The following is a 26407-nucleotide window of genomic DNA, read 5'->3' on the forward strand; positions in this document are numbered from 1 at the left end:
TGAACTTGCCATTGCCACTGGATTACGGGGTCAATAGGAAACCAGTAGACCTATCCAAACATTCCGTGACACTTCAGTGACAAAATGTCCACAGAGGACGACGAGGCCCTTCGTGATTCATCGCAGAAGACGAACACTGGGGTGAAGTAGAATGTTGTAAAATCGGACTGTGTAAAGATGTCATCCTAATCTTGTATTTTTTAAGCATGCAAAAACGTCTCTGGCTTTATATGTAAATCATAGATGTAATGTAAACATACTAACATAAATATTTGATTGGAAGATACACCTTCTTCTTTTTTTTTTTAAGTCCATTTATTTCCTATCCACCAAGTAGTCTACAGTGTTGTCTTTCTCCTTCACCCCTCAAACTTACAGATAATTAATGCTGATATCCAGCACACAGTCTTCACACATGGTCTGCAGCACCTGCACCATGTCCCCTGTAAAAGACCTCCACGTCACATGACCTGTGGTGAAGGAGTGGATGGCTTCATCAGTCTCCATGACGACAGCGCAAACTCGTCCTTTAGCGCATGCTTCTACCACACCGATGGGAGTATTTGCGAGACTTCGCCTCGCTGCCACTCCATTCCTTACCTGGGTCTCACATCCACCCAGCTCCCTGACAGAGTAGTGGGCTGGGGTCCTGGAGCTGTTGTGGACCTACTTGATGGGCAGCTGAGGCCCTTGGCTCAGGCCATGGGGCCCCTGGATGTGAGGACGTGCACGGCCACAGACAATCCCACCGAGGTGGTGACGGCCGGCGAGGGGAACGTTTGCCTGTGGTGCCTCACTCACATGGTGCCCCAGGTGCAGGTGGTGGAGGGCTTGGAGAAGCAGGTGTTCACCCAGCTGGCCCTGGCTCCTCGACTCTCCAAGTATGGCCACAGGGCGTTTGCAGTGTATGGGAGTGCAGTGACTGTGGTAGATCTCAAAAAGGGGGTAATCCTGGAGAGGAGGAGTCTACATCAGAGGTGTGTGTATGTTTGGATGTTTGTTTCTGATAGGGAGGAAATGACAGTGGCATAATATGAATAGATGCCATCTAATAGCCATGTCAAACATCTTTTGTATTTCAGGGATATAACTGCTATAACATACTGCGCTCACATGGACTATTTGGTCACTGCCGCCAGAGATGTGACCATCAGAGTTTGGGGACCAGACTGGGAGCTCAAAGTAGCATTTGTGGGTCACTCAGGTGAGAGATAGAAGGCTGTATCCTCAGATGGGTAGGGTGGACAGCTTGTACACAGAGTGTAATAATGGGCGTGGTAGTGCAGTGCTAACGACACTGACTGACAGTCGGTCGACCCGGGGTTCGATTCTCCCAGTTACGAGTCTGTGTTGCTTTGGATAAGTCAAGTCAAGTCAAGTCAAGTTTATTTCTATAGCGCATTTCATACACAGGGGTCATTCAATGTGCTTTACATAAACAAAAAACAGAATGAGATAAAAGTTAAATGTCAGTCAACGTTAACTTGTTAACTTTAATTGATCACCTCTAAAGACCTTCAGGTAAACACAGCTAAACCAGATTACCTGAAACAACAGAGAGATGACCCTTGATTGACCTCTGTTCCGTATGCCCTTAGGGTTGGTGACGTCCCTGGTGTGCTGTCCTCGCTCGGGTCTCCTCCTGTCCTGCTCTCTGGATTTGACTCTGCGCTGCTGGTCCCTGGAGGAGGGGGACCAGGTGCAGAAGATCAGGGTGGCGGGGATCCACCCCCCTCTGGCCATGGGGGGACCAGTGAAAGGCGGTACCTTCTTTACTTTCTCCGAGGATGGGGTGGACTTCTGGAATATCAACAGCCTCTATCAGCTCCACTGCAAGCTCGGTGGAGACTTTTGCGGGCCTGTCCGTCAAATGATAGTCCCGCCCTGTCCCCCGCCGTATCCAGCCCGTGTGCTCTGTATCCACGGCGACCGCGATGTGACCCTCATCTCGGCTTGTACCGGAGCCATCCTCACGGGGTTAACCGCGGGCCGCAAGGTACTCTGCGCAGAGTACTGTTTGCTGAAAGAGACCATACTAGTCCTCACGGAAGATGGGGTTATGCTAACAACTAGCGCGCTAACCAATCCCATCACCGTGCTGGACGAGTGGGCGGGGCAGGGCCAGGAGCCACAGCAGTGGGAGGATGGGGAGGGAGACGGGCAGGACTCGGGTCCTGGCCCAGCGTCCTGCCTGGTGCTCTATCGCAGCTTGGCCGACAGGAAGAGAGCCCTGCAGGAGTGGAGAGACCTACAGGAGATGCGAGGCAAGAGAGCCAAGAAACAGAAATACGTGAATGACCCCAAGAACAGGTGTGTGTGTGTGTGTGTGTGTGTGTGTGTGTGTGTGTGTGTGTGTGTGTGTGTGTGTGTGTGTGTGTGTGTGTGTGTGTGTGTGTGTGTGTGTATGTGTGTGTTTTGCATCTTTGTGCATAATTCATGTGTCTATTGAAGTCCAAAGAACCTTTTTGTTGTGATGTCTCTTGCATGTCTGTGTTTGTCTTGACCTGTGCGCTTGACCCTAACTCCAGGTTTCTAGTGGTGCTGGGCCATCACAGAGGCTATGTGACCGTGCTGAAGCTGTTCACACAGAAAGTCCAGTACACCACACCGGCTCACAAAGGCCAAAATATCACCATCATACAGGCTCATCCTGAGACTAGCTACCTTCTCACAGCAGGTGAGCAGACTCACAAGCCAACGTAAACACACTACATGTCATGTTTTACGTGGCAGTGTTGAATTCCGATTGGAATTATCTGATGAGTTTTATTGGGTCTTCTGATGATTTGATTGATTGAGTGGATGAAACAAAAAAGTAAACGCACTCTCAAGCTTCAACTCATTTGATTAATACGAAAGCATGTCACAAGGCGGACTCGTTTCGGCCTATGCCATCTTCTGCGTCTTCTTGACCGTCTTGATTGATTGAGTGGTCTGGTCATGCTAATGACGCTTCTGCTGCTACTGTTGATGATGATGATGATGATGATATCAATATCATTGTGTTGTTGATGACCTAGAGATAGACAGATATTCTGGCTGACAGTGGTAGTGGTAGTAATAGTGTGCTGATTGATGCTGAAGTCTCCCCTCCCTACCCAATCTGTTAGTGGAGCAGATAAGTGCCATTTTTTAGGGATATCGTTCACATGTGGATTCAAGGCACATAAAGCACATCACATCAGTGGGTATTGTTCTTTAAAAAAAAAAAATATATGTTAGCCATCGCAAAACACCCATTTTGTTTTTGACATTTTGTTTTTCCGCCGTAGCCAAGTGATGTACAGTATTTTGCATGATGTGTCAGGTGAAGACAAGTCAGTTCTGGTGTGGAGAGTGTTCCCCTACGCTGAGGAGTGCCTGAGTGTGCACCTGAGCATCTTCTGTGGGCAGCCCCCCCTGCACCTGGCCCTGCTGGGGCCTTTGCTGGCCCTTACCTTCCAGGAGCCCGAGAGCGCCACCTACAGTCTGGCATATTACCACATGGACAACAAGAGACGCCTGGACCACCCGCCCCGACAGGACCACCTGGGCTGTATCACGGGTACACACACACACACACACACACACACACACACACACACACACACACACACACACACTTTGGCACAGACACCCACACACACGCAAGGTGTGGTGGAGCAGCGGTAGCATTGGCTCCTGACAGTCAGTCATCCCCGGTTGTTTACCCGAATCCACTGTTTGAGAGTTTGTTTGACTTTGGATAAAAGTCTGCTAAATATCAGTCACCATTACCTTCACACATACATGGATTTCATTCAGGAAAAGTACTGCTACTTAGGCGGAGTGATTTGCACACAGCACCTGAAAAGTTGCAGTAGCAGCGCTTTGCCTGAATGAGAATGTAGTTCAAAGCAAGCTTAGAAAATCACTGTGTTGTATTTTACATTGACATTTGTACACATTGTAAAATATACTAGTCACAACATGTAAATAGAACAGTTCGAGTTCTTTTGTCACTTTTGGGAGATAAGCTAGTTGGAACTACCCACCTCAATGAGCTATGAGTTAGTTATGCTAACGGTCGGTGCTTCAGACTGTGAGTTGCTGCACATATAGACGAGAGAGGTATCTACCATCTTATGTACTGTACAGTAACTCTGGGGGAGATGGTGAATAAGCTGGGCACTTTCAGTTGCCCTTCACATGAAAAGATAAACTTGACCCTGACCTTTGAGTGTGCGTGTCCAGGTCTCACTGTTAATTGTCAGCATCGAGCGTTTGCCTCCTGCAGTGAAGATGGGACTGTACGAATCTGGAATGAGGAGAATCGCTTGGTAAGGTAAGACATAGATATCGGTGTTGATGCTGTTGATGCTGAATGTTTGTGCGTGTGTGTGTGTGTGTGTGTGTGTGTGTGTGTGTGTGTGTGTGTGTGTGTGTGTGTGTGTGTGTGTGTGTGTGTCTGTGTGTGTGTGTGTGTGTGTGTGTGTGTGTGTGTGTGTGTGCGCGCATGTGTATACATATAGTACTGTATGTGTCAATGCAGGTATGCTGTCATGTGCTCATTTGTCTTTTAAGGATACTGGAACTGTTTACTGAGCTAGATTGCCTAGCCTTCATTGGCTATAAAGAAGACCTGCTACTGGGCATCAGAGGAAACCTGTACTATATCAGCTTCTCCCAGATACTGCCCCAAGACCTCCCACTTCAGGTACAGCCATGAAAGAAGGAGAATGATAGAGGGAGAGCAAAAAAAAGAGAAGGGGAATGATGGAGGGAGAGCTAAAGAAAGAGAAGGGGAATGATAGAGGGAGAGCTAAAGAAAGAGAAGGGGAATGATCGAGGGAGAGCTAAAGAGGGAGAAGAGGGGATAGAATGACACTCAGGTGGAAATTTGTAGCAACAGATGTCTTCAAGCTAAGAAGGTGTGTGAGCATTTTCTGATTTTTTTTCTCCTGTGTTTTTGTTTTTCTGTCTGCTAATAAATAGCCGCTGTGTTTAGAGAAATTTGATCCAGTTCCTGATCTGCCAATACCCCGTAAAGCTTCATGTAAAAGCAAACGGCGGTAGGTATCCACTTTGCCATCTACCATTACAGACAGTTTTTTTGCGTGCGCACTCATTCACATTTGCTGAAACCTACATACATGTCATATGACTCACACCTCCTCTTCTTTATTAGGTCTGTATGTTCCGTTCCGTCTGAGCAAGACCAGGATGTGACAGTAGACCCGGTGAGTGGCACCGTGGCATATGTTGCATGTATGTGTGCAGTTAATCTATGCTGAGTTTGCCCGTGTCACTGAAGTGGTCCTTCTCAACCCCACAGGATCTGGCGGCTCTGCAGGCTCGGAATAGAGATTTAGAGGCTCTCCAGCAGGGGGAGCTAGAGATCAGGTGTAAGCCAAAGAAACGCCCCCGAGCCCTCAGAAAGCGCATCAGAAAGGAAGCGTTCGATGCCTATATGAAACTCATATATAAAGAGCCTGTCAAAATTGATGTAAGATTTTTCCCCCCTGAACTGCTTGAAGTAATTGAATTTTCGACTAATGTAATCCTGTTTTGTCTAGATCACTTGTCTCTGTAGACTAATTTATTGGATTTGTTTCTTGCATCTTTGCCTGTCAACAGGTACCAGAGGTGGACCAATTTGATCTAAACTTTACCATGTTTCCCCCAAAACCTTGTGAAGAACGTCCTGTAACCCCACCGATCCTCAATGAGGGTTTCTTTTCAAACCACGCCAAGAAGGCAGCTAACAATACTGCCCAACCAGACCAGGAGAGACACAAAGTGAGCCGCATACATGTATTTGGCAATGACATCAGTGATTTATGTGACTGCAGTTCTGACCAGTAGTGGTTAGGTTCACTACTGGCAGGAGGCTAGTTATATACTGTAGTTATGAAATTGCAATTAAGGCATTGTATAAGAGTCATGATTGTAATAAGCCATTACAGTTGGTGCAGACACATATCTAGTGTCCTCCAGTCTTTGTTTCTTCTGTTTTATAGATATCTATCCCCGAACCATACACAAATATGGGCTTCATTCCCAACTCTGCGCTGATAGACCAGCTGTGGCCTAGGCCAGCGGTCGAAGATACTCTGCCTCCCAGTCCGCAGGAGACGGAGGAATGGAAGCTTCGCCAATGGGACTCTTTGTCCTCCGTGACCAAGTTTTTGGAATACGACGACACGGACATAGAGGGAGAGGAGTCAGATGAAGAGGAGCGGGTGCTTTTCCTGGACTCCCCCGAGCCAGAGATCACGCTGAGCCCTCTGAAGCCACCAACTCCTCCACCGGTGGCGGTAGTGGAAGAGTCATCAGCCGTCGAGGAAAAAAAACCTAAGGTGTGTGTGTGCTCGTGTGTGTGATATGTGTGTATGTTAGAATGTGTATGTATGTTATCACCAGGAATTGTTTTGTTGAATATCCAGTGTCCATTATCCAATGTGTGTGTGTGTGTGTGTGTGGGGAGGGGGGATGTTATTTCCCATTAGACCAAGGTAAGCTATGTTGATTTTATCCCATATCAGTAAGTGTCTGGGTGTCTGGGGTTATATGCAGAGATATTATATCGGCATGCTCAGTAGGCCTCAAGGACACATAACATTCATAACTTTCATTAAACTCATACTGGGTCGGTTAATTTTAGGCAAATGTGTTAAGAAAATGCTAGAGTTTATGACTCTAGGCTTGGCTCTCATCATCTTTCTATCGTTTCTGTTACAGACGCGGAAGACTCTGCCTCCTGTGAAAGACATCAAGCCTCGACCACGGCGAGTTACTACTCCCCGGGAACCCAGTCCACCACCCGCACGGACCCCCTCGCCAACTCTCCCCGAGTTCCTTGTGCAGTTCCTTGAAGAACTCTGGTTCAAGGACATCTTTCCAGACATCAAGGTGAGATGTCTGAGTTCTGTAGACGCCTTAATAACAATAACACAAACCCATGGTGCATCTAACAGTGTCATATTGTCTCTCTGTGTGTGTGTGTGTAGTGTATTCCAGCACCACTCAGTCCTGAAGACTTTGTCAAGCACCTGTTGGAGTTCATGAAGGGAGCTGACACCTCCGTTAAGATGCACCTCATGACTGCACTGCTGACTCTGTCCCAGCAGGGGGTGCTGAAGGACTCTGGTCTCGTCTTCAGAGGTTTGGTGGCCTTTCTGAGCCACTGCATCACAACTGACATGGTAAAACAAATGGCCAAGAGCTGAACTAATCTAATCAAAAACTGACCAATCTAAAAGTCCCGTTTGGACTTTGCAAATCTACAGGTTATATGTCTTGGTTAATTAATGATTAATGAGTGAATGATTAATGGTTAATTAATGGAATTAATGATTACTGGTTAAAATGAATGATTTTACATGTGTCACTGAAACTGTCTGTTAAAACCAGTGATTATGCTGTTGTATTGTCTGAGCAAGATGCCAACGAGACGATCTTCAATGCACATATCAGATACCTCTAACCTGAATACGTACACATTCAGCTGTTTGTAGTTATAATTTAAATTGACTGATATTTAGCAGTCAAAGCGACATGGACTTGCAATGGCGGGTTCGTAAACTGATCGGTTCTCAGCTGGTGTCGTTGCTCCTGCTCCTCTATGTGTGCCCTATTAGTGTTGTGTGTGTTCCAGACGGAGGCAGACCTTCGCTTTGCCCAGGAGCTGCTGAACATACTGGTGTGTCTGTGCGCTAACGACAGCGCTTTCATGGTAGAGCTTCTCGTCCTTATGGCTCACAAGCAGTTGGACTTCCAGTGAGTTCTTCATCGAGAACACAGTTGTCTTTTACAGTTGCTTTTAAGCACTTCATATTGATTATATCATATTTTGCACCATTCCTATGCATTTCATTCACTTATGTTTAGTTATTGCTAGAATTGTGTGAACGAATGTAAAGGTGTTGTGAAAAACATGATATTCCATTTCCTGTCGATGCACTTTTTCCCTCCTTCAGGAAGACTATATTGTCTCTGCTGCGGAAGATGGGACTAAAGGAAGATGAAACGAAACTGATGGAGGAGCTTAATTCCTGGCAGGATATGGTCAAGGGCCAGTCGGACATTTGGCAAGGGCTGAGAAGAAAAGCTGGCAGCTGGCTCAACATCTGGACTGTCAAATATAAGGTAGGCCATACAAAAAAATGACTTGTTGAAAAATGGTCTTTCTTTTGCGTTTCCTAATTGACCATCAAACCCATCCATTTCCACTCTACCCCTTAAACTCCCTCCTAAAGCACTAATAGTCTCAACCCCAGGTTGTTACTGTGTCAGTCTGCAAGACGAGTATGTTCAGTATGTGGGTATTTCTGATTTATGCTAACCAAGGAAAACCAAGAAGTGCTCTTGAATTACTCAGCAAATTGTTGTCCCGTGGAGGAAAAACGAATGGTGTCACGGATAGCACACATTTGACCGACCCCACATTAACTGCCTAGCTAGTGTTTCATTAGCACAATTTAGCTTGGCAAAGACCTAAACTAATGACTGCGTTGGACTTTGACGTGACCCAGGTTCTGTCTCTCTCCACCCGCCAGGAGCAGAACAGGGCCTTGCTTCTTCAGAGCTCTGGCATGATAAGTGGCATCCCGCCGGTGGAGGTGCTCAATTACTTCTGCGCGCTGCCAGAGATCACCGAGTCAGTGTCTTCACATGTCAAGCTGGGCAGGGATAAGGATGCTGTGATGATGCCTCATTTGGCCTCCAAGTAAACCCCTAACTTACTTCTCTCATACTGTACGTACACACATACTGTACATTAACCCATGGCAACTTCCTAATGTACACATGCCTGTGTGTTTGCGTAGGTCCAAGCCGATATATCGACTCGGAGAGACGTATAGCATGTCCAGGACACGTGAGTCCCGAGGTGAGACTCTCCCTCCCCTTTTGCCCCCGCCCCCCCAGCCTTTTCAGACGGCTCCCGTTTGCCCTTCTCGTTCATTAAGTTGAAACGCGAGCTATGGCGCTGACATTCACAGCACATAATCCGCTGGAAACACAAGAGCATTGACGGCACAGAGACTGAGGCCTAGCCTCCACCCTGCCTCTGTTAACTCCCCCTTCCTCCCTCTCTCTCTCTCTCTCTCTCGTGTGACACAGGCATCGTGCTCCCTCCGCTGACCTACCGACCCCTACTGCTCGGCTTCACGCGCTTCCTGAAACTGCCCCTGGCGCAGGTCCTGCTGGACCCGTTCCCCTTCTCGCCGGACCCCCACTGCCTGAAGCCCTCGCCCCGTCGCTTCTTCATGGTGGAGCAGTCGTACGTCGGCTACTACAGATAACACACGAGCGGCCCCTGTTGCGAGAGCCGCGTCTACGCGCGCGCCGACAGACGGGACAAGATGTCGGACGTCGGTGGCAGGTTCAACCTTGTGGGCCGAGTAGGACAAGCAGATGGAGGCACTCATTGATCGATCATCTGAAGAAAGTCTGTTCATCGTGCTTCAAATCAACCCTTCTGTAATTGACTTTGTAATTGATTATTGATTGTAATTGATTTAAAAAATGTGTTACTAAAGACACATATTGCTCAATAACTTGAATCAAAAATGCACAAATAGGAATATAAATCTTTTTTTATTATTATTGGTGTAACACATCAGTTAAAGCAATTGCTGGTTATTTTAAAGGGCAAAAGGTGATGCCCTGGCAACAGGATTGGGCTGGAGTTAGAAGTTAGAGGTTAAGGGCTCACTTGGAAGTTAGTTTTTTCACAGAGTTCTGCTTAACTTGATGTCAGCTACTGTGCCTCGACACATCCTAAAAAAATGCGTCTATACAAATAAATATTGCATAGCACAGAATTGTTAAAGAGGAGTTCAAAGGAAATACACAATTAACATGTTATATGCTTACAGAACTTTGTACTATAGGGTTTTACCCAGTTTTACTTACAAACACGTCTTTGATCTGTTGTTGTACAAAAATGATCCAGCACACAAATAGTCAGAATGAGAAAGTACTGACACAGCGAAGCAGAAAAACACACCATACACACACACAGGTGTCAAAGACATTCAAATCACACCAATGAATGTATTGCCATATGTTGTAAATACACCAGACTTTAAATAACACTTTTCCCAGAATTGCACAGAAGTGCTCGTCAGGATAGGTGGGGTGCAGTGCACAGTGTTTTCCTTTGGAAATGCAGCTGGTATCTGCTGGTACGGCACGTGACCCCGGGCCCCCAAATACGATTGGTGACCACAGGCACACAGACTTGTGTGACTTGATCGGGAGCCAATCAGAGGAAAGAGTGATTCTTGACATGCCTGGCTCAGTAATGATGGATAGGATACTCAGTTTCAGCTGGTAGGTCGCGCGATGACAAAAAATATGAGCTAAAACAATGTGGATGACTGAAAAGAACACATGTGCAGAGTCTAATTCTGGTTAAGCTACTTTACTGCTGCTTTGGTTCTTTCAGCACCTGGTTGACATTACACAAGCAATGGTTCACTGCCAATGCCCAAATACCTGGTCAAAGCACGTGCTAGGCCTTGTGTATATCAGATGTGTCAGGTTGTCAGCCCTAGCCTTAGTGCCCATGGTAATGCCCAGGAGTACTTCACAGAGGAGTACTGTCTGGCCCTGATTGAAACCAGCAATATAGTTAACAATAATAACCACATAGCTTTTTTGTATATATATTTTATATAAAAAAAAGAACTCACATTCAAATCTTTCACAGAGGATAATCCACATATAAACTATCATCGCAGATTGTCTGGCACTTCTTGTGTGAACTGGTTCTGTAAGCTTACGATATCCAAAACAACCTCCTTACCTGGTATGTTTACCCCTGTTATCACACAAGTCATACACAGCTGAACTTAACAGTCCTGAGCATCTCTCTTGAGGACATGCCAGAAGCTCCTGATGGTTTACATCTCAGACATAGTGTGGAGTCCGTCCAGCACGACGGCCCTGCAATCACCATGTAAGGCTGTCTCAATCAAGGGCCAGTCTTGCTGACAGCTCTCACTGCGATCCCTCCAGCTACTCAACCTCCAAGAGATCTTTGGTGAAGTTCAGCAGGTCTGCGGTCAGGAAGAGGTCACCAGATCGTCCGCCCTGCCTCAGGAGCTCCTCCAGCTGAAACAAAATGGCTTCCCGGATCTCCCCCTCCTCTGCTAAAGGCCAGTCCAGTAGCTGGGCGCTGGAGGGCATGGGGGGCAGTCCGACCTCGTACTCCTCCAGCGGGTTGGGGTACAGGAGCAGGCGGAGGGAGGGTATCCCCGCAGCCGTCCGGACCAGCGACAGCAGTCCTGTGAGGGAGAGGGGGTTCAAAGCGAGCCTCAGGCTCTGCAAGGCCCGGCAGCAGGACAGAGAGGGAAGCAGCGCGGCCAGCAGGCCGTCCGAGAGGCCGCAGCCGCAGAGGGAGAGCTGGACGAGGGAGAGGGTGGCCTGGGAGAGGAGCCGGCGCAGGGAGGGCAGCGAGGACTCGTCCAGGCGGTTCTCGCTCAGGTCCAAGCGCTGGAGGGATGACGCGTGGGGACTGCAGGACAGGTAGGACAGGTCGGCTGGCGTCAGGCTCAGGTAAGGGAGCTCTAGCACCTCAAGGGGCTGGGAGAGAGAGCTGCGGGTTGGAGAGAAACAATTAAAAAGTTGACAATATACAACGATGAAGTGCAATATAATAATATACAGTACTGATCACAACAGTTTACTGCTTCAAGCCTATATCTTCAAGTTTAGCAGTTTTATTCTATGCATTTATAGTCATTGTATGTAATGAGTTTGAAAGGAAAACCAATAAAAAATAATTTACAAAAAAAAAAAAAAAAGGTTAGCAGTTTTGTCTTGATAGATTTTTAAGTGTTTCCTGTGTTGTTTATTAAACCACTGCGATGCGGTCCTACAGAAGTCGTACCTTAGCAGCAAGCGCAGGTGCCCAGGCAGCCGCAGGGCGGTGAGGCTGAGATGCCGGAGTCCCTTCAGCCCCCCGAGGCCCTGGGACATGTCTTTGAGTGCCCCCTCCTGCCCAGGCAGGGCCCTGTGCAAGTCCAGGTTACAGTAATGCAGCTTCAGGGCGCGCAGGTGAGGGAAGGGGGCCAGCAGAGGCAGGAGCAAGGCCAGGCCCGACACCCCCAGGCTGGAGTAGCGGATGTCCAGGCCCCGGAGGCCCAGCTCGGGCAGGAGGGAGAGAAGAGCGGCGATGGAGGGAGCCGGCAGCTCTTCCACGCGGAGGTAGCGACAGTGGAGCCGCAGGGGTCCCTGAGAGGTGAGCGCCCCGCGCACGCGCTCCCAAGACCGGGCGTTGACAAACAGGTCAGCGCAGACATGCAACAGCACCGGTTCAGGGTCAAGGTCACTGCTCTCTCTGTTGAGGTCTACCGAGCCGCTCCTCTTCTGCATCTCCATCCGCCTCCTCACCCCCATCACCACCTCTCCACCCCCCTCCTCCACCCGTAGGTCCCGGAGACGGTCCACCTTCAGCCCCTTGCTCTCCAACTCCTCCTCGCTGCCCTTCTCCACTTCTACGCCTCGGCCACCTGATCCGCGGTCCCGTTTTATGGCACTGTCCCTGGTTCTCTCCGTCTCCAGGCTTCTCTTCCTCTCCCTCTCCCGTTCCCCCTCTTTTCTAACACCTTTCTGGGCAGCAACAGTAGCCTGCAGCACCATGGAGCAAAGGGCAACAGTGAGAGACCAGCCACCCATAGAGTCCTCCACACATTCGTCTTCGCACTGCAACCCGCACAGATCCAGCAACTGCAGGGCAGACCTGTAGTCAGAAAACAGGGGAGAGAGGGGGCATGAGTGATTGAGGAGACATGAAGTGAAACACTTTTACTACATCACGCTTTATACGATACAAATATCTAACTATCTAGCCGGTAAGAGCCACCATGTGATGATGTGTGACATGTCCAAGCTATGATTAACAGGCTACTGCATTCCATCGTTTATGTTGTGCGTGTCTTACACATTCATGCTTTTGCTGTGTATGGTGCATTAGCAAGCTAACATTACAGTGTGGTGGCATCAGCAGAAGTACACTGACCTCGACACGTAATCAAATACCCTGCTAAATAACTTCGAGGGATTTACAACCATACAAAACACCTGCACCATCCATCAAAACGGTTTAGTACTGTCAGTCAACCGGTGTACAAGTATCATACCTTTTGTCTGCCAATCCTCTCACAACAGCCAAGAGCAACGCCTGGACACAGAGTCGGTTAGGGGGGTTTTGTCCTGGTCGCCTCTTCTTTCCTACGGCCAGGGCACGTTCGGGCCATCGCTGTACTAATTCGCCGATGGCTAGCGGGCGACAGTAGGTGAAAGCCGCCTCGAGAAGCGGCCCGTACAATTCTCTGGGCACACTGCCGAGCCAAGACGGCGACGAACTATGGTCACTCACCACTTCCTTAGCACACAGGTCCACCAAAGAGAATACCATCGCTGTATCAGGCTGTCAATAATGAAAAGTAGGTCAAATACAACAAGTGACACTGAAATGCAAAATTAGCGAGTACACGTATGATAATACAACGCATTAAGTTAATCTTACCTTTTGCAAAACAACTCCACTCCAACTCAGTCGTGTTAGCTGATTAGCTAACTATCATTCTGGTTTATATGTTACCCATCTTGCAGGTTTAACGATCTAACGCACTATCATACAGCAGCTGAGTCAGAAGCTGATAGTAATGTGAACCTCTGCGGTAACCCAATAAATCTAAAATAAGTATTTTATGTCGAAACGAATTCACTCGCTGGTAGCTAAGTGCCTAATAAAAGCTCGAAAATTAGCAGACGCTATGGCTCCGATATCGGGTCATAGAGACAGAATTCCCCTGCCATTAAAACGTAACGTTATACAAGCAGGCTAAATACATGTAGAAAAGCTCCCTATATGACAAACCAATCCTGTCACTTTGCAATTGCAAGCTACCAGAGAATTTCTAATAAGACATTAAGACGTAGATCTGCAGCTCAGCGGGGTCTACTGTGAACTTTTCGACGATGCTTAATGATGACGCCAATAAACTGCGTCCTATTGTTTATTATCACGTTCGCGGGTAATGAAGACAACAGTCCAATGAGTCCAACTGGTCCACTATTCTGGTTATTTTACTGTCCAATGACAGACTATGGGCGCAAAAGCAATGGAAATAGCTGTCTGCACACAGATGCTAGCCACCAAGCCATTCCGAGTCACTTCACATTACAGAAGCATCAACTAAAGCAATGCAATTCAAATGGTAAATGGCACTAGCTTACCGGGTAGAAAAAATAGCGTCGTTTAGTCAGGTTAGTTTAGTTTTTCAGCACGCATTTAACGCGACCGCATGACCACAAGTACGGGAGATGTGACTTTCTACCTTTGCGAAAGACTATCAGTGTGGAAAACATCGAGCTTCATTCATCAACCTCTGTCGACACCACCCTTCAAGCATCTGCTCATCTGTCCTCCCCCCAGTGATGTAAACAGACAGTGTGTGCTATTTCCTAACAGTCAGCGAGCCATTCGATACCAAACAGCAAGCATGAAGCATCTGTCAATTCAAGTGCAATTCAAACAATCTCACGAGTGCATCATTAATTTGGCCATGGTTATAAGAAATAAATAAAATACATTATGTAGCTAGAGCATTCATGTTTTGTTGGCTTCCAACAACTTGCAACATTTTTGTTATGACCCAAAACCAGATTTGAATGCAAATATTTTATTCCCTGTCAGAAAGTGAGAACGTCAATTTAATCATCCACTGACGAGCAGTGGATGCGGAAGTTGCCCGATTTGCACGAGCGCCCCCTGGAGTGCATTTATAGTTGCCGCCAAGTCAAACAAACAGCATGTTCAGTGTCTTCTGGAGTGAGGTCAAGGCGGACTGATATAACGTAAGGGCAAGGATACAAGTTAAGGGCACACAATATCTGTAACACAACAGAAGACAACTTAAGGTGAATTCTATGTATATTATCTTGCTCTCTCAGGTATACTTACATTATAGCATGCAGTGATCATGATGCCTTTGTGTTGTGGTTTGTTTATTTGAAACCTGTTTCGAAATAGTTTTAGAAGCATTGTTTATCGCAGCCACAGTCATAGCCTACTGTAGGTAACGTGTTCTTTTGAGAACTCAAGCAACTTCTTATTTTTACTATTCTTTGACCACTGGTAGACTCAGTAATAAAGACAGTAAGACGCGTTTGACTGTAATTGACCAGGAAGTGAGAATGGGATAACCCAGTTGTGGTGGTTCACCCGGTTTACTGTAAAAAGGCGAACACACTTATCAGAGGTTGGGGGTCAAACATTACTAAACTGTTTGCTTTGCTTACAACATATGCGAATGCAGCCCACTTCTCTACTGAAAGGGCGTTGAGTTTTGAACGCTGTTATTGGACACCTTAGTTTAGTTTCCATGTTTTTCGCCGCATGTTAGCAAATTATACTTTCATTGATGATCGCCTTGCCCTATGCCCTTATCTCCTATAACAGCTCTCAATGTTGTTGTACCGATTATGAGCTACAGCTGGCGAACTATAAACTACTACTCATTTTGCGGTGGTTTATGGTATTGTATGACAATGATGCAAGGTCAACCATGTCCTCAAATGGCTTGATATTGCACTCGCATATGGGCCGCAGTCATTGAGAAATACAATATAATTTGCTCTCCACAGATGGCCAATAAAGGACTCGTCTCGTTATGGTTATTGTTGGCCTTGCATTTCAAGTCAGGAGAGTGCTATAGCAACGGGAAAGTGACTGAAGCCTGCGGAGATATGATTCCTGAGCACGGCCACCATTCCAGCCCGGAAACCCCACCATACAACATCACTCTGGACAACTACCAGTACAGTGCAGGAGGTCAAATCAGAGGTGGGTCGGTTTCTTCTGTGGTGTGTAATTCTTTTCAGGAATCATTGATGGTACAGATTGTCTAGTGCAGTCGTCTCTCTCTCCATCCACCCTTTTTTCCCACTTTTTATTCTCAACCTGCATCATCTGTACTTCCATGCCATTCTATTTAACCTTGTGATATGTTGGATAACTGCTTTGTATTCCCATAGCATTACTATATGAGAAGGTGAGTCTCTAATTCAACTCAGTTAGTAGAACTTTTGAAAAAATAGGGATTATGAAGAGAAATATCAGGAATAGGCCCTGAACTAAAGTACATAGCATGTCTGTACCTATGGAAAAAAAACTGATCAAAAACAATACAACTGAAAGAAAAAAAATGTCAATAAATGATCAAGCCTTGGCCTATCCTGTGGCACCCCTGAGCATGCATCACGGCACCCCAGGTTGCCCCAGCACCCACTGAGAAACCCTGCTCTAGTGTACTGTAAGTGGGCTAGTGTAGGAAGTTCCAGTGCCAGAGCCAGAGGTATTAACATGCAGGCATTGATGTCATAGTCAAATGTAAACACCAATTTATCCACCTTAATCCTGACTGAATGAGTAGCACCTAACCTTACATCAAATAAATTCACAAGGTGTGGCTGTTAAAAAGCAAGATTGTTATTGTGAGCAGGAGGCTATATGAGATCTAGGAGTATAGCAAGTTTTCTTCATTACAAGTGAATGACAGCATTACAGCCTCACTTAATAGCTATCGGTTATATAGATTAGAACAGTGAAACATTCCAATGGTTTGCTGACCTAAATGTTTTGCTCCATTTTACAACCTGCATACTTCCAGTGACCTTATCTGTAGTCGTGCCAGGAGGAAGCACAAAGTCTGCATATTTCAAAGGCTTTCTCATCGAAGCCCGGGCACAGGAGAGCCCTGATGATGGGGCAGTGGGTTCATTCGACCTCGTTGATCCTAGCATGTCACAGCTGCTTACGTGTGCTAACACACAGGTGAGATCCACCTCCGTCACTCTTGGCTGCGAGGGTTAATCGACAAAACAAAAATACTGAGTGGCTCCGGGCAGACTGAATCCTTGTGGAGACATAATCGTTTTAGGCCAATATTTTTTTTTCTCCTCTAAGGGGTCTGCGGTGAGTCACACCAGCGGCTCCAAAAAGACAAAAGTCCAAGCCATCTGGAGAGCTCCGGACAACCCTCCAAGCAGCATCCAGTTCAAGTGAGTGTCCAGGCACAGGTCTTCTTTTGACTTGTTTAGCATCGAGCTGAGGTGACATCGGTGTTGTCTGTTTACTCCATCCTACAGGTACACAGTGGTACAGAAGTACAAGATCTACTGGGTGCAGATAGCTGGGCCCATTGCCACTCTGAAAGGGGCCACTGCTGGTCCTCCACATTCCAGCACAACGGCACACAGCACTACCACACCAAGCACTACCACACCACCAGCAGTGCTGTCCAATCCGGTGAGAATATGTCACAGCTGATGAGCACCAACATGGTGTGTTTGGATAGATATGGCATTCCTGTGAAAGTTGGGCGGGAAGAGGACCTGTATTCAGAATCACATCTGACATCTAGTTGGCCCTGCCATTCTTGTTTTAATATTTTTCCAACTAAATATTGTGACATTAAGTGGAGTTTCTTATGATTTCAAGGATGAAAAGTTGTGCAATTATAGTGTACATACATACAGTACATACATACATACATAAAATGATGTTCCTCTCGTGTAAATGCATGATATTGTATGTTGTGTTCCATAACCTGAAATCTAATCCCGAGGACATTTTGTAATGTTTAAATAGAAGTGAACAATATTTGAAAAGCTGTGACTTGGCTGTAGCAGTGAGTCATTGCGGTTATTGCTCACACAAACCACTGCGTTAGCAGAAGTGGTCTCATTATTCTCTGTCTGTGTGATTCAAAGAAAGATGAGATGAGGACAAGGCTCCATTCAGTCTGGGGGCCATGTTTACTAACACACAGAAGATTACGTGCACTGCTGAAACTCATAGTTAGTGTGACTACTGTGAAAGAACGGTGTAATAAAATGATTAAGACCTTGGGCCCTAAATTAAATGGTAGGCAAAGTGCAAAGTATATCAACTTGCAAAGTTCCTGTGCTTTAATTATAGCTGTCGCGTGGCATGTCAGTGGATTGAGCTGACTCACTATCTGTGGTAAAAATCTTACCCATGACGTGAAATGAGTAAATCAATTTGAATGGGCTAATATAGATTTTGCACTTCGTCAAATATTGAAAATACAGTCCCTAATTTGGTCTTCTCTCCCTTCTCAGTTCAGTGCAGAGGACTGTGGCAGTAGGAAGTCTTGCCTGCGGGACCCTGTGAATTGTGATCCCAAGACAGAGCCGCAATGCTTCTTCTTGTCATTCCGGACCGAGAAACAGAGTGTGCAGTTTGAGCTGAGTGGCCCGGCAGAGGGATATGTCTCTTTTGCCCTCTCTCTGGACAAATGGATGGTAGGCATGTCATGGCGAGATATTGTACTGCTGAGACTGTGGCCTTCACAGTACAATTAAATAGCCAGTGGTTGCACAGTGATCTGCTACTCACCAGACTTGTCTCATACTGGTCTTTGTTGTTTAATACCAGTTCTGCAGGTTCTGTTTAGACACATACAGTACTTCGCTTCACTTCAATTGAAGTAATCCTTGACAGTTATGAAATCCTTTGTCCTTTTCTGCAGGGAAATGATGATGTTTATCTGTGTGTACGAGATGGGGACCGAGTGGAGATCAATGCTGCTTATGTAGCTGGACGAACTCATCCTGAACTGGCAACAGAGGTATGGTGTAACGTGGCACAACTGTCCTCATTACGTTACCAATGTGTATCACTGTGGAGATGATGGATATGCATATGGATCAAAGATAGAATTCTAAGGAGGATCTAATTACGTAATCCAGTTGGTAAGACTGGATTAAGTCTAAAATACATATACAGTACACAATATGCACAATACACAAGCCTACATATGAAGAAATAAAACAATAATAATAATTTGTTATTACTAATTTGCTTAATGCAAACATAAGTACCTTTAAACTGTTTGTTGTTAATTTTAGCTACTATAATGTGCATATTCTGTAAGTTGCTTTGCACAAAAGCGACTGCTGAATTCAATGACCAAAACCGTAACTATAAACTATAGGCCCTATAGTTTTGCTTTCCATGAATCCATGATTTTCATTGATTCATGCTCACACTCTCCCTACTTAAGCTCTCTGCCTTGTAAACCACTCCTTTGCTGACATCTGCAAAACTGTTCAAGGACCCGCTGACATGAAATACTATGCCACTGAACCTTTGTCCCATCTGTCTGACCCCGGCCCACCCCTGCTCTCATTCCCAGAATGCTCTACGAGACACAGCGTGGAGAGACTCCGAAGGCGTCATCCAATGCAGCTTCCGCCGAGACGTCAACCTTGATCGGCTCAACCAGAGCCGTTTCAACCTGGACCGGAGCTACTTCCTGTTTATGGCTCACGGGAAAGCAGAAGACGGTGAGCCAGAGCCCCCCTGCTGATATAGAAATCATGTGAATAGGTTACGGCCTTGGCACCCTTGTGTGAGCCATCAGCACCCTATTTGTTGGGAGCGGAGTGTAATTTACAGTGCCAGACTCTGGTTGCTCGCTCGCGTCTCAGGTGTAAATGAAACGCTCGCCAAAGGCGTCGCTGAGCAGCCCAGCTGATGTTATGAGACGTTTTGCACCTTGCTCGTGTGATCCCCACTGTGGTTGGCACCAGCTGAGGTTACACTTGCAGCTTTTTTTCTGGTCTGTGTTGACTCCAGCTGTAAAATTCAGTCTTTATATTGTGGAGTTGTGCGGTTGTATAATAACCTTCGACTGTAATTACAAAAACAGTCCACTTTTTTAACTGTAGAGCTTTAAAGTGCCCAAAACCTTTCCTTAAGAGTGTCATGAGTGAACAACAGTCATGAGTATGTGTCTGGAGGGTTAGTCATGGCCTGTGTTAAAAATAGATGTTTTTTTCCTTAGCACTTCTGTAACCATTTACAAATCGGACCTGCTGGGATAAAGGACAACTCTGGTCTAAGGACAACCTAAGATCTTGTTTTGCATGATAACGAGTGTACACTTTCCTTAGTGGATCTAAGTTTGTGTTTACAACTAAATTGCTTATAGCCTAGCCCCTGGGAGCAGGTTTACTTTTTTAAGCTATTATCTGGGCTAGAAATCATTTCAGATCTACGCGACTCTGGAGAGGGTCTCTCTATACAGTCGTTATATACCCTAGGTTGTTCTTGATACCGCAGTTGTCATTTAATGCCTAAACTTAACGTGTTTTATCTGCACTAATTCTTCCTCAAGGTGCGGTTCATAGGCACAGCCGCCAGCCGTTAATCTCCACCTATCAGAAAGTCATCACCGGACCGCCTGAGAACCTCAGTGGTTCCCGATCGCCCCTGCTCATCAAGTTTCATGGTGAGGTCACGCACCACATCGTATTTTCTTGTGTGTTCTCATTCCGCCCTTTACAAGGTGCCACGCTCCCACATATCACTGAGCAAGGGCTGTCTTCAACTCGTTAGACTTTGAGCATCATTTTTATCTCTTAAGACTAGAGCAATTTGTTTGGTGTTAGAGATGGACCAACCATGTGTTGGTTAGGTACAGACAAAGTGAAATGTAATATAAAGAAGCATCCACGTTTTGTCTGGCATCTATAAATATATTTTGGATGTGCACTCCACTTCTCCACAAACATGATTCCAATTAATCACCAGAGGTTAAGAGAGGAATGTGCACCAGAGAGGATTTTAATTACAAAATATATGTATATTTATTTTCCCTCTATAAAATACTCAGTATCTTCAATTGTTAGGTGCTGACCCTCATGACTTAATAAAATTGAAACATAATTACAGAAAAAAAAAAAATCACCAGAGGATAATTTTTATACCTGTTATTATTAGTCAACTTTTCCAAGGGTGTCTATAATTCTGGATGCTGTAAGTAATAGGTAATAATCACAGGCTAACCTGTGATTTATAGAACATCTCTCTGTGTCTAACTTTTGATTTGGGTCTCCAGGTGCGTTTATGCTGGTTGCATGGATGACCACAGTTAGCACAGGTGTCATCTTCGCTCGCTACTTCAAACATGACTGGTCCGAAACCCCTTTGTTTGGCCAGCAAGTGTGGTTTCAGGTATGGGGTAGTATGTTATCTGTCAACACAATGTACTGTCACAATTGGTTAATTGGTCTTACATGCGGCCAGTGTTAATTTTGCAGACATTTATTTCTCTTATACTCGCTAGTTGTGTGTTCTCCACAGATGCATCGGGTGCTGATGGTGCTGACGGTGGTGTTGACGTGTGTGGGTTTCGCTCTGCCGTTCGTCTACAGAGGAGGCTGGAGCAAAGTAAGGGACACAGACAGACACCCTGTAGTAGAAATATTTCATAATTTAGCTTTAGTCACGACCGCAGCCTTTGATCACACCAAAACCTGGTCAACCAACTGCCCTTGGCCGGGTTTCCCAGATTCGTTAAGAAGCTCTTAAGTGCTGAGAACTTCTTAGGAGCGTTCTTAGAACGTTCTTAGAGCACTCCTAAGAAGTTCTTAGCACTTAAGAGCTTCTTAACGAATCTGGGAAACCCGGCCCTTGTTAGTGACCCTTTGAAAATTTGATGATGCAACTGCCCAGGTTGTGACTTTTGGCTTTCTTCTTGACCCAATCAAGAGAGGACACAACGCCTTAAATGCGGAGAGAACACACACACGCAGGAGGTCAGTCGGGCTGCCGCCTTAAGTGGCACGTCATGCTGACCTCCGGCCGTAGTTTTGAAACAGTTGTTAGCTAATAAATGTATTACCACGTTTTGCAATCTTTAAACCTGCCTTTGTCTGCTTGCGTTGAACTTTTCATACTTCAACCCGTTCTGCCCTTGTTGACCTGGTCACTCACTCTGGCAAAACATGCCAGGGTCATATGACGCTGGTTTCCAGTGCACGTGTGTGAGCCGTATAAGGGGCCCATGGTGGGCAATAACAAGCATGATCAATCATGTTAGCATACAAACACACACATACATACACAGACAGAGACACACACGCACACACGCACACACACACAAACACATGCACGTGAGCCAGCAAATATTTTTTTCTGGTGCTTACCGCTATTCTAGTGCACAGTTCTAGTTCTGTGTAGACAGACACACACACACACACACACACACACACACACACCCCTACACATGTTAATACATATACACCCCTCACACACACACACACACACACGCACCTACACATGTTCATACATATACACCCCCCCACACACACACACATCTTTTAACACCTCTCCCAAAAGAGTGTCTGAGTGGCTATTCTGCGCCAACTGTGTGTCATACTCTTTCTCACTGCCTCCGCCGCACAGCTGCCAGATGACGGACTGTCCCTCCGCATTCTTAGAATGTGTCATCCTGTCACACGCAGACTGCCCGTGTGGTGTTTGAGAAGTCCCCGCCTCAACCACTGACTAAATCACTGGCCCTAACAAGGGCTCAGGGGTGAAGAATGACGGATATGACGGAATGATATTCACATCTCTGACTCGCTAGTCCTCCCTGCTCCTCACAATTGTATCTTTCTTTAAACTGAGGAGCTAATTCTTGTCTTTGGACTCCCTGTTAAAGACAGACAATATCACAGTGTTTTTTTGTTTTTTTTGTATCAGTGACAAGTACATTTAGTGGAATTACTGGACTCTGCGGCTACAGATTGCTGCTTTTTTGCCATGTGTTGGTGATGCATTTGTGACTCACGTTGGACATCTGTAATGCTATTAGTTGCCAAAAGCAAAATGCCAGCCTTTTCCCATTCTCTGCTTATCACACTGTTCCGTATTTCCACCACCAGAGGGCAGTCTCTACTTTGACACTAACTACTTGGGTGAGAGTCAGTCCTCTGGAAAACCGGTGTGCCTTTGTATAATGCCTGGGCTGTACTTTTCTGGCATAGAGTAGAAGTAAAACATAGTAACATTTACGTGCGTGCGTGCGTGCGTGTGTGTTTGAGAGACTGCTGAATAATGTTGAATCAAAATGCAACCTTTGCACTCATTCCTCTATGTGCACAAATTGCCTACGTTTCCCTCAGTGAAAGTAGATAACCATTATGTCTAGCTCTAAAATGACTGTGACTGACTCCAGCAATTTAATTGGATGTGTGTGTTTTTTTTTTTGTTTTTTTTTGCCAGGACAATGGGAAGCTTATAGATTGTACACTATATATAGCCAACTGTAATGGAAAACTGTAATGGAGGATAATAGATGATGATAACCCCTGCAGCAGGCCCTGACCTGAATCCTGACCCTCTTGTTTGTTATGTCATGTGGTGTTCCGCAGCGAGCCGGATCCCACCCTTACCTTGGCTGCACTGTCATGGCCCTGGCCGTTATCCAGCCAATCATGGCTCTCCTCAGACCGTCTCCAGATTCCTCCCAGTAAGTGAGACGTCACGAGGGTCACCTCAAAGGAAAATTCCGGCAATTTTTCTCATAGATTTCTCGAGGTCACCAAGTACTGCCGGTACCAAAAACAACCGGTTTTAACTATATCGAGTTGATGCTGCCATTAGTTAGAGTTGTCAGGAAGGCGCTGTGCCGGAATTCTCCTTTAAGGTAGGGGCATTTGAAATCTACTTATTAAAATAGCACAGGTGCTTCTAGACATCACTGAAATGTGACTCATGTAATTGAGGATTAGGTTTGAGGAAAGACAGTGAGTCACCCTAATAATGTCCGTGTCCTTTTTTTTTTTTTTATAGTCGCCCCATCTTTAATTGGATGCACTGGAGTGCAGGGACCCTCGCGCAGATTATTGCAGGTAAAGGAGACCATTTCCACTCAGGTGGCGATGATGGTGATGAGAATGTGAGCACAGTTGGTCGTCCGTGGCTGACACACTCCATCTCTTTGTGTGTGTGTGTGTGTGTGTGCGTGTGCGTGTGCGTGTGCGTGTGCGTGTGCGTGTGCGTGTGCGTGTGCGTGTGCGTGTGCGTGTGCGTGTGCGTGTAGTCGCTGCCATGTTCCTGGGCATCCACCAGCAGGCCCTGCTTCTGCCAGAGCCTTGGTCCACTGGCCTCCTGGTGGGGTGTGTGGTCTGGGGAGTTTTGGCAGATCTGGTTTTCGAGCTCCATGTTAGAGGCTATCTTCCACCAGGTTAGTTTTACCAACACTATTGGATGTCTTAAACACTGCTGTCAAGTTGATGTGAAAATTACACACCCTTTTAAATGCTGTTTTGAGCGTCTACGGTCTTTGTCAAAGTCGTATATGCTCATATTTCAATCAGCCTAAGTCTAAAGAGCATTTATTGAGGATTTGTTTTGTATTGCTTGATGAACTCTCTACTAGTTTGGCCAACTGCATGTTTCTTTCCCAGATATCTCCCCTTTTCTCTTTCCCTTTTCTCTCCACGCAAGAAGTTCACCTACTTGCCGAATGCAATTATTTTGTGTCCTTTTTAATGATTAATGCTGTTGTGCCTCAGAGGGAGAAAATCAATCGCAACGTCTGATTGTATAAAGCGGTAGAGGTCTGTTCTTGGAGATACATTGTTAGTGGTCGGTTTGCGGCGGAGAATACTAATCAGGTGGAAATGCCAGTGCAAGCTGCTCTTAAGCACATTTGCCGTAAGCTCGGGGTAATGCATGCACGGGTCCTTTCCTGAACTCGACTAAAATGCTTTTTTCTCCCTTTTCAAATTGCACGTTCTTTTCTACAGCCTTGAATCACTCCCCTCTATTTTCCAGTAGCTATTCATTTGGTGTGTCTTCTTCGGCAATGGGGGAAACAGTGCATTTTTGCATGCTTATGTAAGCCAGGTATTTGAATTACCATAGCAATCATTGAGTAACTTTATTCAACAGGGAGCCAGGCTGAAGACAAAGAGCACATCTTGCCCACCTCCTCAGAGAGAAAGGTAAGCAAAGAGGGGACAGAGGTGCTGATTATACAATTACACACCGTGAAACTGTCAAAACGTTAATGCAGAATCTTTCACACTTGTTACAGGAGTTCCCGTTCAAAAGGATACTTTTTGGGGTCTTCCTCTGTGGAAACCTGGCCTTCCTCATCACTTTGATAAGCCTGATTAGTAATCTGTGACCCATGAGAGACACTTCACAGATTGTAGCACATTTTGCACTCAGGAAGGTAGTTCAATATCTGACGAATGGGGAGATATAGTATTTTACCAACCAGCTATCTTTTTGAAAGTTTACATTTTTACATCCTTGTATAGAAATGTCTATGTTTTATACATTCCAGTCTTAAAGAGGGTACCAGTGGTATTGCACATTACAATTCATATGGGGAATATCACATGTATGCTAATGTCAGAACATTTCACGGCAGAAAATCCAAACTTTTAACTGCACTGAATTCAAGTGAATTTAGCAGTAGATAGGTAGGTCCTGTTGTCCTTTGAAAACATTCCCTGTTGAAAGATGTTGTGTTCAGTTGTTTTGAATCTAACTTGTTTTCTAACTGATTGCCAGGTTATGTTAAGTCAAATGCTAATTCCTTGTTCCTAATTTCGAATGCTAATTTATTGATGTGGTAAAATGCACCTGTTGATGCTTGATTATTCTTGTTTAAGCATTTCCAGATCCATACCAGATTTGATTTTTGTAGAGCTACTACTGGTATGCCACATCTCCTTACCCTCATTTTGTATCCGTGTTTCTTTTATACTATGGGTTTTGCTCTACCATCGGTCGCACATCGCAAAGAACTTGTAATGTATGTTTTTTTGAGAGAGACAGTGAGAATGGTGTTATAATGAAATGTATGAAGTTGTCAAAACATGCTGAAAAGCATTTTTTTTTATCTTCTCTCAGAGACTAAAAACAAAGAGGAAAGATTTAGCTCAGTTGTCCGATCTAGCACATAGAAGCATTAAGTGCGTGTGTGTGTGTGTGTGTGTGTGTGTGTGTGTGTGTGTGTGTGTGTGTGTGTGTGTGTGTGTGTGTGTGTGTGTGTGTGTGTGTGTGTGTGTGTGTGTGTGTGTGTGTGTGTGTGTGTGCACTTTCCACACAATATGTGTGCAATGACAATTTGAGTGATCACTAAATTTATGCCATGTGCTGCCTGTAAATGAATGCTTATTATGAGCTTCCTAAGCCAAAGACGTTAGCAGGGAAATTGTGTCTAGTTCACTGAACAAACTTGATTTTTTTTTTATCTCCTCAGCAAGTCTGTAACCATGAAAGCCTGTGTTTTTTCAAGTTGTATGACCATTTTTAGATGTTAAATTGCTGGAGTACTAAAGACTCATGGCAATGAGCTGAAATTTAATTTATTTTTTTAATTACATTATTCATCCAGGTACTGTTTGCACTGCCCTTTCATGCTTTAGTGTAAAGTATCTAATTATAATTTACAATCTACCTACAAATAACTAAATTGAGTCTACATTCAATCATATATGTAATGTCAAAATGATAAAGATGCCACTTGTATACTGAGATTTTTTTTTTTTAAATAAATAAATATCCTTGCTAAAATGACTAATCTCATCTCATAAA

The 26407-nt window shown here is 45.5% G+C and overlaps 3 protein-coding genes across 4 annotated transcripts; 2 read left to right on the forward strand and 1 right to left on the reverse strand.

Moving 5' to 3' along the window:
* The first annotated feature begins 383 nt into the window (after window positions 1–383).
* wdr97 (WD repeat domain 97) lies at window positions 384–9429 on the forward strand. The gene is made up of 19 exons (XM_062521319.1): window positions 384–977; window positions 1083–1204; window positions 1599–2310; window positions 2529–2677; window positions 3308–3544; window positions 4213–4303; window positions 4543–4675; window positions 4954–5030; window positions 5147–5198; window positions 5294–5464; window positions 5596–5757; window positions 5979–6317; window positions 6700–6870; window positions 6969–7163; window positions 7616–7737; window positions 7938–8106; window positions 8517–8686; window positions 8787–8848; window positions 9082–9429. The coding sequence occupies exons 1-19, from the start codon at window positions 466–468 to the stop codon at window positions 9261–9263; spliced, it is 3828 nt and encodes a 1275-aa protein (XP_062377303.1). The 5' UTR covers window positions 384–465; the 3' UTR covers window positions 9264–9429.
* A 122-nt stretch (window positions 9430–9551) lies between these two features.
* si:ch73-174h16.4 (leucine-rich repeat-containing protein 14) lies at window positions 9552–13995 on the reverse strand. Its single transcript, XM_062520585.1, has 4 exons — window positions 13499–13995; window positions 13110–13399; window positions 11858–12709; window positions 9552–11563 (listed from the first exon to the last, which is right to left on the reverse strand). The coding sequence occupies exons 2-4, from the start codon at window positions 13385–13387 to the stop codon at window positions 10984–10986; spliced, it is 1710 nt and encodes a 569-aa protein (XP_062376569.1). The 5' UTR covers window positions 13388–13399; window positions 13499–13995; the 3' UTR covers window positions 9552–10983.
* frrs1b (ferric-chelate reductase 1b) lies at window positions 13314–26389 on the forward strand. 2 transcript variants are annotated; one of them, XM_062520583.1, is made up of 17 exons: window positions 13314–13415; window positions 14672–14895; window positions 15622–15820; window positions 16647–16810; window positions 16943–17037; window positions 17125–17284; window positions 18121–18303; window positions 18531–18629; window positions 19197–19347; window positions 20181–20294; window positions 20904–21019; window positions 21149–21235; window positions 23224–23321; window positions 23645–23703; window positions 23895–24038; window positions 24749–24801; window positions 24894–26389. In XM_062520583.1, the coding sequence occupies exons 3-17, from the start codon at window positions 15622–15624 to the stop codon at window positions 24984–24986; spliced, it is 1815 nt and encodes a 604-aa protein (XP_062376567.1). In that variant the 5' UTR covers window positions 13314–13415; window positions 14672–14895; the 3' UTR covers window positions 24987–26389. The 2 variants fall into 2 exon arrangements, with proteins under 2 accessions (XP_062376567.1, XP_062376568.1); XM_062520584.1 differs by lacking the exon at window positions 13314–13415 and adding an exon at window positions 14098–14192.
* The last annotated feature ends 18 nt before the right edge of the window (window positions 26390–26407 follow it).

This window comes from Sardina pilchardus, chromosome 19 (assembly GCF_963854185.1).
Source record: "Sardina pilchardus chromosome 19, fSarPil1.1, whole genome shotgun sequence".
Taxonomy (NCBI): Eukaryota; Metazoa; Chordata; class Actinopteri; order Clupeiformes; family Clupeidae; genus Sardina; species Sardina pilchardus.

Bases quoted from the DNA above. Each gene is read 5' to 3' on its own strand.
- wdr97 (XM_062521319.1), top strand. From the start codon at position 466: ATGACCTGTGGTGAAGGAGTGGATGGCTTCATCAGTCTCCATGACGAC. The intron at 8,107-8,516 runs GTAGGCCATACA...TCCACCCGCCAG, and splicing joins TCTGGACTGTCAAATATAAG to GAGCAGAACAGGGCCTTGCT. The intron at 8,849-9,081 runs GTGAGACTCTCC...CGTGTGACACAG, and splicing joins CAGGACACGTGAGTCCCGAG to GCATCGTGCTCCCTCCGCTG.
- si:ch73-174h16.4 (XM_062520585.1), bottom strand. From the start codon at position 13,387: ATGGTATTCTCTTTGGTGGACCTGTGTGCTAAGGAAGTGGTGAGTGAC. The intron at 12,710-13,109 runs GTATGATACTTG...TTCTGACTACAG, and splicing joins AGAGGATTGGCAGACAAAAG to GTCTGCCCTGCAGTTGCTGG. The intron at 11,564-11,857 runs GTACGACTTCTG...TCCAACCCGCAG, and splicing joins CACCTGCGCTTGCTGCTAAG to CTCTCTCTCCCAGCCCCTTG.
- frrs1b (XM_062520583.1), top strand. From the start codon at position 15,622: ATGGCCAATAAAGGACTCGTCTCGTTATGGTTATTGTTGGCCTTGCAT. The intron at 15,821-16,646 runs GTGGGTCGGTTT...GCATACTTCCAG, and splicing joins TGCAGGAGGTCAAATCAGAG to TGACCTTATCTGTAGTCGTG. The intron at 23,322-23,644 runs GTAAGTGAGACG...TTTTTTTTATAG, and splicing joins CCGTCTCCAGATTCCTCCCA to TCGCCCCATCTTTAATTGGA.